At 45.4% G+C, this 13160-nt stretch overlaps 1 protein-coding gene across 8 annotated transcripts in view; it reads right to left on the minus strand.

Annotated features, from left to right (window-relative positions):
• Efa6 (Exchange factor for Arf 6) overlaps window positions 1-13160 on the minus strand; it is a 325427-nt gene that overhangs the window by 75554 nt on the left and 236713 nt on the right. For 7 of the 8 annotated variants that reach the window (XM_075878819.1, XM_075878817.1, XM_075878820.1 and 4 more), the window contains one exon: window positions 3884-3898. The exons of the other annotated variant lie outside the window; for it this stretch is intronic. In XM_075878819.1, coding sequence (XP_075734934.1) covers window positions 3884-3898 — 15 coding nt within the window. The remainder of the gene's footprint in view (window positions 1-3883; window positions 3899-13160) is intronic. 8 annotated transcript variants of the gene reach the window in all.

Here is a 13160-nt window from a genome sequence, read left to right on the forward strand (position 1 = left end):
CAAGATAAAAAACTTCTCAACGAGGCGGGATCGGAACCCGGGAACTCACGATCCGAAGGCGAGCGTTAAAATCGCTCTACTATCCAGCCACAATAGCGGAGTAAGCATTAATGGGAACCATGCGATGACTTTGCTCTGGGCGAGAGAACGAAAACAGAGAAACGGAAAGAGAAAGAAAGCATAGCATAACATTGGCCACTCAAGAAGGCGGAGACGGGAAGTGAGTAGGAGAGAAGGGGAGAGGGTTAGTCATAGCAGCATAGCTATGCACACTAAAATTGAGCAAGGGAATGGGAAAGGGAACTGAGAATGATGGAATGGAGGAGAGGAAGGCCACCAGCTCGACTGCTTTCGCAGTCTAAGCATGAGTAAAGCGCAGCTTCCCGAATTTTTTCAAAGTACACTGCACGTCATAAAGTTTTCAACTTTACTTCAGCTTGCACTAACAATCTGTGCCAAACTATACGATTAGAAGTCACCTAATCAGTTGCCCAGAAAAATCAACTTTAGAGGTCTTAGCCAGCTCCCGTATCATGCCTTCAAAAGCAGGCAACCCCTGTGTTTGTGACGTCATGTTCTACATTACTGTTTTCCCGAGCAGGCGATAAAAAACAAACGGTGATCTTCTAGCGAAGAAACAAGCACTGGGATCATCTCACCAGGTTCTGGGAAACTGTCAGAGTTCATGGCAACCTCGAATGACACTGCCAGTTTCTCCTCTTTCGCACCAGCATGATGTGCACTGTACTACGCTACGAAGGGGCTGTGCGTGACATCATCGTAAACGCTGCACGAGGAAGGTACCCGTCTCGGTTCCGACTCGTGGTTTTTTGGTTATGAAAAAATTACACGAGTTTATGAGCAAACTGAACCACCCTACCTATCACAGGACTGTCAAACCTATAAAAAATGATACATCACATAGTAAAAACGACGGCGTTCACCTTTCATTGGCCGTTCGTGTGTTCCGCATCGTTCCCGTCGGCATAACCGAGCGAACTAATCGTACAGGGGTGGCTCGAGACTGCAAACGCAGAACGAAGCGCAGGATGAATGACTGAATCACTCATGTGTCCAGAGATGAGGAAAGCGATGAACGGGAAAGCGGAAGCATGATAAAAAAAGTGGAGGACGAGAGGAGCAATCTAGTAACTCAGATCTGGCACGCGCTTCAGTGCCACTGCGCATACGCCACTCTGCCTACGCTGCCGCCACCTCAAAATGTGCCCCATCTACAAGTTCCCTCGTTTACGCTTTCTTCCTGAGCAATGAGCGACGCAACTGGTAGAAGTGCTTCATGTGCCGCCACTGCAAGACGAACTGCCCGAGCAAAGGCCTCAGGCCACCGACGCTTGAACTGCGCTCTAACTTTGCTGAAGGGGGCGGCGTAAATATCGTGGAATTTTTTTTCATGCGAATGCATTTCTTAGCCGGGCTATGTCAGGCGTCCATCGGGATCCGTCCACCGCCCTCTCCTATAGCAACAGCTGCGGGCGCACGCTTATCCTCGCTCCTAGCAACCGGAGCATGTGGTGCGAGAGTGTAGGAGAGGGTTGGTGCAGTGCTTCGCCGCTCCTTGTCTCGCCGTTCACTCTCACTCCTCTTTGCGCCCCACGTTCGCGTCCGCTCGCGCTTCAATCTCGACCATTCGCTGGTTGGCGCCTCCCAAGAATATCCGGTAATGTTTGCTCGTTACGCCACTGTGAAATGTCAACGCCGAGCCGAGAACACTGTTTTCTTCACTTCATAGTATTTTTTAACCATGCACGCTAGCTAATAGAGCTGGAAATGCATACCACGTTTCTCGCGACAGAAAAACGCAAAGTGCGGCGAACGGTGCTATTGGCGGCACGGTGTAAGAAAAAAAGAAAGAAAACATTATTCTTCTAACGCGGGGTTTTCACGTGCAAAACGCTGTTATGTACACTATACCGAATGCATTCGCATTTTCTCACGATTCCCTTCAGGGAGGTGGGGGCATTTTTTTTTTTTTGCTGGCAAGTTTGCAAACAGAAAACATTATCTCAGTTGTGTGTATAAAAACACGTATGGTTACACGTACACGTGTTTAATGGAAGCACCCATATAACTGAAGCTGGCTGCACAACAAAGAACACGTGGCCCTAAAACAAAAAAAAAAAAAGCCACATTGCCACAAAGGTGAAGCAATGAAAGCAATAGCAACAAATTGCAAGGTCACGCGAACAATAGCAAGCAGATCAAAACGTGCCCCGCGTTTCTCACACACAAATGGCACACGAAACGTACTCACAGGTACAGATAACGCGATTAAGCGTCGCAGTTGTTACTACGCTGTGTCTGAAAAGCGCGCCCTTTTCGCAAACAGAGACTGTGCAACGAGTACAGTGACCTTTGTGAGGCCGGTAACTACAACACAATCGTTCCGGTGAAAGCCCAAAAAGTACGGTTGTCCCCACCGCGAGAGAAGCGAGCGGGCGCGTGTGCATCCCTTCTCCGCGGGGCAAAGTACGCGTGCTAGATGAGAGCGCGCGCCGACTAGGGACTTCACCTAGTACTGTAGGGAAGCTGACCCACTAGGAGCTGCTTTCCCCGTTCGGCAACCTCTCTGTTTTTAATAAATGTTTACCACCATTACCGCTACGTGACGATCTGGCGACGCGCGCTCATTGCGCCTTCTCGCCAGTAATGCTGAAAACACGATAGTTTCCCCAAAATGTCCATCGGCAGCGATAAGCGGTAGATATAAATAGCTTGCCGTATGGAAGTTGAAGAGGTGCTCCTTGACCTCGCACTCACATTTCAGAGGTCGGGCGTTCGATTCCACGCACCGGAGTCTTTTTTTTTCTTTCTTTCTTGCGTTTTCATATACTTAGGGTGCCCCAACCAGAGTTTAAAAATATGCCGACATACGCAATTACCACGCGACCAATTGCATGTTGCTGACCGTTGCCTGGAGTTAAGACTATTTTTTGTATTCTAATTTATTGTTAATTAGATATTTGTAATTAACTAGCTTTTGAAGAAACAAAGTTGGATAAAAATTCAATAAAAAAGTTGTAGAGCAGTTCGCAAAACGTCTGATTAGACAATTTCAAACTTTATATCTCTTTATTAGTCTTTTCCTGCTAACTACAAATGCCCACGAAATACCAAAAAAAAAAAAAACCACGTGACAAACCCGCTCGCGCGCCAGTGCACACGACAATTCTAGTGCTCCTTAACGTTCCGCGTACGAATCAGCATAGGATTTGCCCGATTGTGTTGTCTCGAAAGGGCTGGAACGATGGTGGTGGCTTTGGGACGAACACGTTTTGCTATCGGCTACAAAAGCGATAACAGCTGTGACCGCTTATCGCTGTCATGAACCGGTGCGAGGAAAGCATACCGTTCGTAGGCGGAATGTTAGAGAGCACCAAACTCATGGCACGCGTGGGCGCACCAGTGGGTTTGTCACGTGGTATTTTTTTGTATTTCGCGGGCATTTGTAGTTATTAGAAAAACACGAATTATTAACAGATATAAACTTCGAAACTGTCTAAGACGTCTTGCTGACCGATCTACAATACTGTGGTTAAATTTTTTTTATCCATATTCGTTCCTTTAAAGCTTAGTCAATTAAACAGATCTAATTAAACAATATTTTAGAACACTAAAAAGTCTAACTCCAGGCAACGGTCAGCAACATGCATTTGGTCGCGTCATAATTGCGTGTGTCGGCATATTCTTAAACTCTAGCTAAAGATACCTGGAGCACCCTGTATAGATACGTATATATATACGGCTAAAACACCCCCTACATGACATAAACGGAGCTCGTGCGGTACACTGAAGATCACGAATGGCAGTTCACCAGTTTCCTTTAAGAGAACGGTGCTTAAGAGCTGCACCTACCGGTACTTACGTAAAGGGCCGATACCTGTAGGACAAAATGAAACTTAATATGAGAACGATGCATCGAGTCATTGAAAGGAAAAATTATAGGTGGAACGTTAAGGTTATAGGAAGCGAGCAGAGTAGGTAAGGAACAAACGTATGTTAATGTCTTCTTGATGGAAATCAAGAAGAAGAAGAAAAAAATATCTGGGACATTACGTCTCAAAATCACTATAATAATATGAGACGCTGTAGCGGAGGACTTCGTAAATTTTAACCATCAGGTCTACTTTACCATGCACTGACAACGCAAAATGCACAGGCCTTTAGCATTTCACCTCCGCGAAATGCGATTAGAAAGAAGAAATTACACAGGGACGGGGCGTTAGTGAGAAGCCAGGATAACCGCTGGCCATTGACAGTAACAGATTGGTGTTAGGGAGACGGCATAGTAATAGTTGGCGGGGTTTGACGTCTCAAAAACCGCCATCTAATTATGAGAGACAAGGTAGTCATGGGGCGGAAATTTCGGGTTTTTAAAGAGAAGGCAAGAGCGGAGGGATCACAGAGATGAACAGATGACGTTATAAAATAAGATATTGCTACAGGGCCTCGTGATCACACACGGATGAAATTGCCGGCCACCTTTGCGCAAGCTCGTTCGTAAACAAACTCTTATAGCATCATCTTGCCAATTAAAACGCACGATATTTACGGAATCAATCACAAAACGCAGGAAATGACCGACATACCCCTCACTGACAGAAAACAAATGCAGGGCTCTTTACATGAAAACTCGCAAAACGCGTTTCCCAGCACACATACTTCGAAAAAAAAAAAAAAAGAGTTGTCTGGTATGAGCGTGACAGATTATCCCACAAATTCCACCAACGGTGATATTTAGTTATTTGCTATATAGATTACCATTTCGGTTTCCACCGAACTAATGAACTACACAGCGTACCTCATAGCTATAAGTTAACGAAAATATGATTATATGGCACACCGACGTTGCTACACGAGGTTATTTTTTTCTTCTCGTGCACAAAGTACACGAGCACGTGTTTGCATTTCGGCCAGATCGAAGTCTGACTGCTATGGCCAAGAATCGAAACCATGTTATCGTACTTCGCAGGTCAAAGCCATAGCTGCTAAATCACCAGAGCAAGCAGAAACCATGCACGCAGAGATAAGTGTTGTTGTAGGAGGCAGAATCAGTAAACGCACATTTCTCCTTGCGATTCGAATTGCGCTTGACCGTTACAGCGGTCAGACACAAATTTTGATTTGATTGATATGTGGGGTTCAACGTCCCAAAACCACCATTTGATTATGAGAGACGCCGTGGTGGAAGGTTCCGGAAATTTCGACCACCAAGGGTTCTTTAACGTGCACCCAAATCTGAGCACACGGGCCTACTACATTTCTGCCTCCATCGGAAATGCAGCCGTCGCAGCTGGGATTCAATCCCGCGACCTGCGGGTCAGTAGCCGAGTACCTTAGCCACCACGGCGGGGCTCTCATACAAATTTTGAACAAAGTCTGAAAACACTGCCGGTCGGCAGTGAATGGACTTACAATTCCAAATGTTATTGCACCGCATGGTGCGGGGAAATTCAAATTGCACGTCAAAGACAGCCGAAATTGCATGCTATCCACTTTTACAACCATAAGCTGCAGGCGGGACAGATACAGGCGTTGGCTATTCGTGTCGAATGCAATATGTATGTACGTACAATAAAGTGCACTGCAAAAGTATTTCACCTTTTCCTAGCGGCCTAGAGCGACGGCCGCCACCATAGTACTTCGTTTTGTCCCACATTCATGTCAGTGGCCACCCGGCGTATTTATCACTTTTTTGCATGCTGTACCTACTTTTTTTTTTGCGCTGAGCGGTTTAATATATAGTATACGCGTGCTTTTTCAGTGAGCCGGTCACTCGTCTTGCACAGTGTATACCAAGCCCGCTGAGACAGTATACCGAGTCTCGACTGATACTTATCGTCCCGTATACGTTTGCCAACGAGTTCTAACTGTCGTCTAAACAACTCGCGAGCCTTGGCACCTTGACAGATATCTTATGACATTTAGATGATTGAAACTGCGCGAAAATCAGCCATATGATCTTGCACAGGTCTGTCAGGCTGACGCAGGTCAAAGCCGCTGCGCACGAACAATTCAAATAGCTCGGCCAGACTACAGCACGATGACTACGCGTCGCTTCTTCTGCTGCGTCGTGTACTATAGAGCCATAGTGTGTACAAAAATTGGGGGAGCCTTAAGCTTCGCCTTTAAGAGTTGAACGCGATAGCGAAATCCGGCCCCTAGTGCGCCCTTCAACCGCTAAGTACATACTTATTATTATGTTTTGTTACATACACACGCACGCACGCACACACCGCCAGTGCGACGTATCTATAGTAATGCAGTGACAGTGGCCATACTTCTCTGCTAGAACGGCGCTCTGCTGTAGTCGAGTCACGTTTTCACAATGTCTCTCTCTCTCTCTCTCACTCACACACACACACACACACACACACACACACACACACACACACACACACACACACACACACACACACACACACACACCATTTCCGATGGAGGCGGAAATGTCGAGGCCCGTGTGCTCAGATTTGGGTGCACGTTAAAGAACCCCAGGTGGTCAAAATTTCCGGAGCCCTCCACTACGGCGTCTCTCATAATCATATGGTGGTTTTGGGACGTTAAACCCCACAAATCAATCAATCAATCAATCAATCAATCAATCAATCAATCAATCAATCAATCACACACACACACACACACACACACACACACACACACACACACACACACACACACACACACACACACACACACACACACACACACACACACACACACACACACACACACACACACACACACACACACACACACACACACACACACACACACACACACACACGACTTCCTAACCCGTGCAGCTCCGAGTAACCCCTAATAAGACACCTTGCATCCGCCTAGCTGAAACGAACGGCGCTACGCCCTTGCTGCCTTCTTCCACTACATCAATCCTACGAAGATGATTGATCGGTTTTAACGCCGCTTAGCTAAGCGATAGCGGAGCTCCTGCTGCGGCATTGTCGCGAGTTCTAACCTTTCCTTTCTCTAGATCCCTTTGTCAACCCACTTCTACCTGTTTGTGTTTTGGTTGGGGTGTGCTCTCTGAGAGACAGTTATTTCGCGTGCCAAACCCAATTACTCCTTTAGACAACCATCACTCTTCCAGCAAGTTCATCGGGACGAAAGAACAGAAGAAGCACCTTCTGCTTGCGATAACTATACTCGCAACTCCGCATATGCTTCATAGATACGAGAAACGAAAGAAAAATCCCACAGGAGATTGTGAGATCATTTTAGCTGTGACTGCTCAAAAAGATGATGCAGGGCTACTTAAAAAGAAAAGAACCACGAACAAGTAAAATAGCCATCGAAACAAAAGGCAGACCGCTTGGTGGACCCATATGAGGTTCCTAACGAGCCTAATCCAAGATGATTTTTCCATGCCACACCAACCGACATTGACGGGGTGACGATGCAACAGTGGCGACATTTTCGTCTTGACGTCAGGCTACAGCACTAACTGCACGCAGCTAGTCCGGCTAGTTGTGGTGACGTCAGGTACCAGAACTTTCAGAATGGCCCCTCGTGCGTCAATTACGCCACGGCGGCTCGGAGCGGACGTGGAAACGCCACGACAAAGTGCGCGAATACGTGACGAGAAGCTGATACCATGTTGTGACGTCAGGGTACAGTAGCGACCGAAAATAACCTTTAAAAACATCATATATTTACTTTTTGCGCGTTCACTCCCACACAGCAGTATATGTTCTAAGCTATTGAGGGCTTGACCTTTCACTAGTATGCAACAAGAAAAAAAATTAAAGTCAGTACCCTCTTTAACAATTGTCTAAAAAATACATAACAATTCATTAATGATAAAAAGAGGCACGCTGATAGCTGCCAACAGCTGCGGCCTAATCGACCATTTTCACTTGACATAATTTCTAAGCACGTAAGGAAAAAAAAAAAAAGAAAAATTCTGAGAATCAGATCACTGCGCTAAGTGAATCACCGTGCGTTTTGGTCTCTCTTCAAAACCAGCGTAGGAAGAAAAAAAAAGAGCAAGGTTAGAAGGGCAAAACTAATGAACTCGGTTAAAACGCGACAAGAATATATTGCCGAGATTTCTGCAGGCCGCAAAATGGAGGGAGGGCGTGGTTCAGGCAGCGAGCGCTAAAGGAAAATGTTGGGAAGCTCCGGTTTTCAAGCAGTTGCTTTCTGCAAGCTAATTGGTTTGCCCTTTCGTTTTTAATGTTTTGCTTTGCTTTCTATTCATAAGGATGAAACAGTGCGTTGCACACGAGCAGCTACAGCATTTCATAATGATTTCTTAGAGCAGCGCGACCATGAAAGACCGTAGGCCCACCATTACATCACGACAATGGTAGCATTTATGATAACTGCTCTGTGTGTGTGTGTGTGTGTGTGTGTGTGTGTGTGTGTGTGTGTGTGTGTGTGTGTGTGTGTGTGTGTGTGTGTGTGTGTGTGTGTGCGTGTGTGCGCGTGGGTGCGTACGAGGCTAAAAAGATCGCGGTTGCTGGCGTTATTGCGAAAATATATACCATCTGATCCTACGAAATTTGCTTCTTTTGAAATTGCCTTTAAAGGTACAACAGAAGACATTTTTACGCGATATCATCGAAGACCTCGTTTCGCTGAAATACTGGCGTCGGCGTCGTTGGTTGTGAACGGAAAATCATCATTTTATGCGTGACCCCAAAATCGAGAACGTTGCAAATAAAATAAACGATAAAAAATCCTGGGTTTAGAGTGGGGACCGAACAAGGCTCGTTTGGGTTCGAGTGGAGATTGAACTCGGGTCCTTTGCGTGCTACGGGATGTTCTACCACACACAGCCACGCCTCTGCTTGCGAATATAGGCAAAATAACTTCCTATGCTGGGAAATGCAGTGAAAGTAATTTCCATGCTTTACAACCACACGCGTCCTGTAAGCATGCGTCCCAATACAACATGAAATATAGCTGTAATAAAGCGTGGTACAAGCGTACATTGCCATCAGGCATCAGAACATGCAATTATCATAATGACTTCATAGTTTAAAGACTGTCAGCCACTACAAAAGGCGCACACGCGACTGCGCCTATTCTCTAAAAGCCACGTTGTGGGTGCATTATTATTATTATTATTATTATTATTATTATTATTATTATTATTATTATTATTATTATTATTATTATTATTTGGTTTGAGCACATAGAAAACACGATGACCGAGGAAATAAGGAGGGAACAGGCTAACAACTGCCACCTATAGAGGCACGACGCCAGCCTGCTCTTTCGGGAAGGAGAGGCCTATAAAGAAAATGAGGGAAGAAAGGAGAGAAAAGAGGAAAGCTAAAAACCAAGAGCAGAAAGGAAACGCACACACGCGCGAAAAAAAAATGGCCACATGAAATATGTCGAAAAGGTTTCATGCACTAAGTGTTTGAAGGCGAAGCTTTTAGGGTCACCCAATTTTTATTCCGCTGTTATCTATAATTAGTTACTAAGCTTTACTTCGGCTGACGTCATCTACCTTCACGTCTGGGGATTACTGAAAGGTAATGCATAAGGAACTTTACGACGGTACGCTAATGATACAATCGTCGCATAGCACGAACGAACGAACGAGCGCGCGCGCGCACACACACACACACACACACACACACACACACACACACACACACACACACACACACACACACGCACACACACACACAGAGAGAGAGAGAGAGAAAGAGAGAGAGAGAACTATGACATAGAATCATCCGAATACAAATGTTCGTTTACCATTTTTCTTTTTTTAAACGATAGAGGCTACGACAGCGTGTCTTATAAGTGGAGTGCCGGTAAGGTTCACTTGTAGGAGAAAGCAGAACTAGGCGGCCAGTGTCATTTTTCCTTATCGCAAAGCCACAGTTACAGAGCCTGTATATAGCGTCGGAGTAGCGCGGCGACATCGTCTCGCACGCCAGCCGATAAGAGACGCGCAATTCAAACGGGCCCTGTCTATAAAGCAATTACATGCTCACGACTCTGCACCGCACTCGTTTATGCGGCTGCAAAGCCCGGTTTCCTTGTATGTGACATCCTTTTGTCGCGAGTCTTCGTGCTCCCCAAATGGGTTATACATCCACTCATAGTGCGCACATGAGAATATACTGAGGGGTATCAAACGTCGTCCCCATAAAATGAGCGTTAAAACATCGCTCTACACGGCGTTTACTTCCATATAAGCAGGTTCGGGAGCAATCCTTTTTGACGCAAGGGTGCAAGCAATGTCTCGACAATGGCTATGCCTAAGGGCCACTCCGTGCGCGTAAATTGAGAGTTGTCTACATAGCCTGTCCATTTTCTTGCGCCTTGCGACACAAAAGACTGCATGAAGTACGCAACGTTTTATTTGTAGCCGGCTTTCCTTTTTTTCTCCGTTCTTTTTTGCTTTACTTTTTTTCAAAGATGGCTTTTTCTCACACTAGACACCACTCTAAAAACTTACTTCGCAGAATATTGAATACCTAATGCCACCACAAAAGGAAATATAACTGAGGCCACCATACAGCAACTTACGGCGAATATCAATCATGAATTTATTTTCCTTCCACTAACTGTCACGTTATAAAGGAATCGTTCTATGGACACTAATCTATATGCAGGCACGTTGAGCAATCACGCGCGGAGTCGTCAACACGAAATCCACGACAGAAAATTATTGCTATTTTTTTTACCATTAAAATCGCCTTCTCGAATTGTCGCGTGACACAAAAAGCAAAGATTTTTTCCCATTATTCAGCACTAAAACTTCAGCAAAGATTTTCCCATCATTTCCCATCATTCACCGAGGCCAGTGGAATTTTACAGGATGCTCGCATACGAAGCGACAGTGCACAAATATATCAGCCATCAAAGCTTTTACTCCGCCAAGCCTCATTTCGCGGAATAGGATAGACGAGCGATTTATAGCAGAGGGCGACTATATAGGACGATATTTTTTCTCTCTAAAACGGGGCACGATCTCCGAAATTTACATCGCATTTTCCGCTCGGCACGTGGCTTAACGGTCTACGTACATGCTCCTTTCTACTTCCTTTTACGTTGCGCCTTCGTATAGAGAACTTTTAACGCAACGCTTTAAAACTGGAGTTGCAGAATCTTTTTTTATTCCCCTAAAACTATCACAAAAAGCTAAAATGAAGAAAAAAGGCGCAATCAAATAATTTTGAAAGTTCATTAGGAAGCCTTCAAAGACTTTAAATGAGGCGCTCCTGGACGCATATTGCAGTGCCGAATGTCAACTGAATGTTTCCCATCCGCTCTTATCTTCATGTAATAAAATGACGCATTGCAGACTACAACGCACCAGCAAGATTCTGCATGTACTACGAGAGCTCCCGCAATAAAATTTTGCAGCAATTAGGAAAAAAACGTCTTTGTTCCTTTTTTTTTTCTTCGTTCAGATTCAAGAGTTAATTGCGAAAGAATACGTTGCCTCGGCATGAAGCAATAACGTTGTTGTCTTACGTTTCTGGGCACGACTCGCCTTTTTCTAAAATTACGAACAAAAGAAGGGGAGTCGACCGAGGGGCCAGTTGCTGTTAGACACAGCCGTACGAAGCCAACAGACGATAAAGTCAAGGAAGGCGTATGACGACGTTATTCGTATAGTTTTACTGCGAAAGCTGTCATCAGATCACAACGGCAGCGGGAGTTGTCCGCCGCCGCCGGTGTCCGTAACCACTACCACGCCAAATTACAAAAGTTAACCCAGAAAGGATTTCGAAGAACGTCGGCCACTCTTACCGTTACAGTAAATCGAGCACGAGCACATCTAACAGCGGGTAACGTTCCGTGCCCTCAACCTCGCTTTTCGACATCAAGCAATGGAGTCAACCTGGGCGACAGATATCGCTTGTAGTGGCCGTTATAGTTTGCTTTCACACACCACTTGCATAACCATGGCTAAGCAGCCACTCCGTGCTCTCAACCATAACTGTGGCGACGATGAGGCCCTTATTACAGTAAAAGCTGTATTCTGATTTGAAAAAAAAAACAGACCTCACAAAATGCTAATTGCGCGACGAGCGGGTCATAGAATGCTTCCCACCTGTTATAAAAGATTCAGCCATAATTCTACACCATCGCCAGCCGCAGGACGAAGTGCGCATAATGCTTTACATGAGTGTAACGGGTATCTCGCTTATCCGCAGAACAACGAACATCCTGAAATTTACGGTGGTGAATAGTGTAGTCGGTACCTTGCGTGTGTGCCCCAAGATATATTCTACAACGGGCTTTGAACAGGACGCTGTTCAGACTTTTAATTTGACTATGATGCGTGTTAGGTGCAGGCCTGGCTTTTTTTTTTAAATCGAAGTGTGTTTATTATGGCATAAAGAGAAATTGAAGCGGAGGAAAGGAAAGTGAAGAAAAACAAGCCGCTGCCGTTGTGGCTGCTTAACGCGCTCCCGGCAATTCGTTGTTTCGCCAGCGTTAATCTGGCCGTTATGTCCGAATTTCTAAGTTTAAACACTACAAACAACTTTTCCAGCTGTGCTCGCCTTCATTCCGCGCCGGCTTTGCACGGATGAGCTTAAAAGGGGCCACTTTATTGATTCCCCGCGTTTCGTTCGCTTCGTAAAGAAAGTGTCGGCTCCGGTGTAGGCCCGACGCCTTAATAAGGTGGCATGCGAAGGTTTACCGCGGCTCGTTGACAGATCGTTAAGTTCACGTTATACGCGACGCCCTTGAAGAAAAGTAATGCGTCGCGTTCGCCACCACCATTACTATAGCATAGCGACTGTTGCGGGTTCGGTTTCCACCAACAGCACTTTTTTTCTTCACCCACTTTCTCATTTTTTTTTCGATCTCTTAAGCACTACATTTTAATCGAAAACTATACAGAAAACACTCGATGTGCTTTCTACAGCTTCATTATGCGTTGTCTTCGCATACGATCATTTCTAACATTTCAGAGAGACACCGCGAGAAGCAGCACTTTGCGGAGTTGTTTGCTTCACCTATAGGGTTCTTATGTGTACTGTGGTACGAGTGACGACAATAACAGCTATGGGCCTACTATCGTGGTTGTGCGACGACTTAAAATTCGATCAACCTTGTAAAGAGCTCGGCTTTTCCTAACTCTATCAATCGGGCCTCGTATAACTAATAGAGAACTTATTTTGATGGAACCGGATGTC

The sequence above is a fragment of the Rhipicephalus microplus genome, chromosome X, assembly GCF_043290135.1.
Source record: "Rhipicephalus microplus isolate Deutch F79 chromosome X, USDA_Rmic, whole genome shotgun sequence".
Classification (NCBI taxonomy): domain Eukaryota; kingdom Metazoa; phylum Arthropoda; class Arachnida; order Ixodida; family Ixodidae; genus Rhipicephalus; species Rhipicephalus microplus.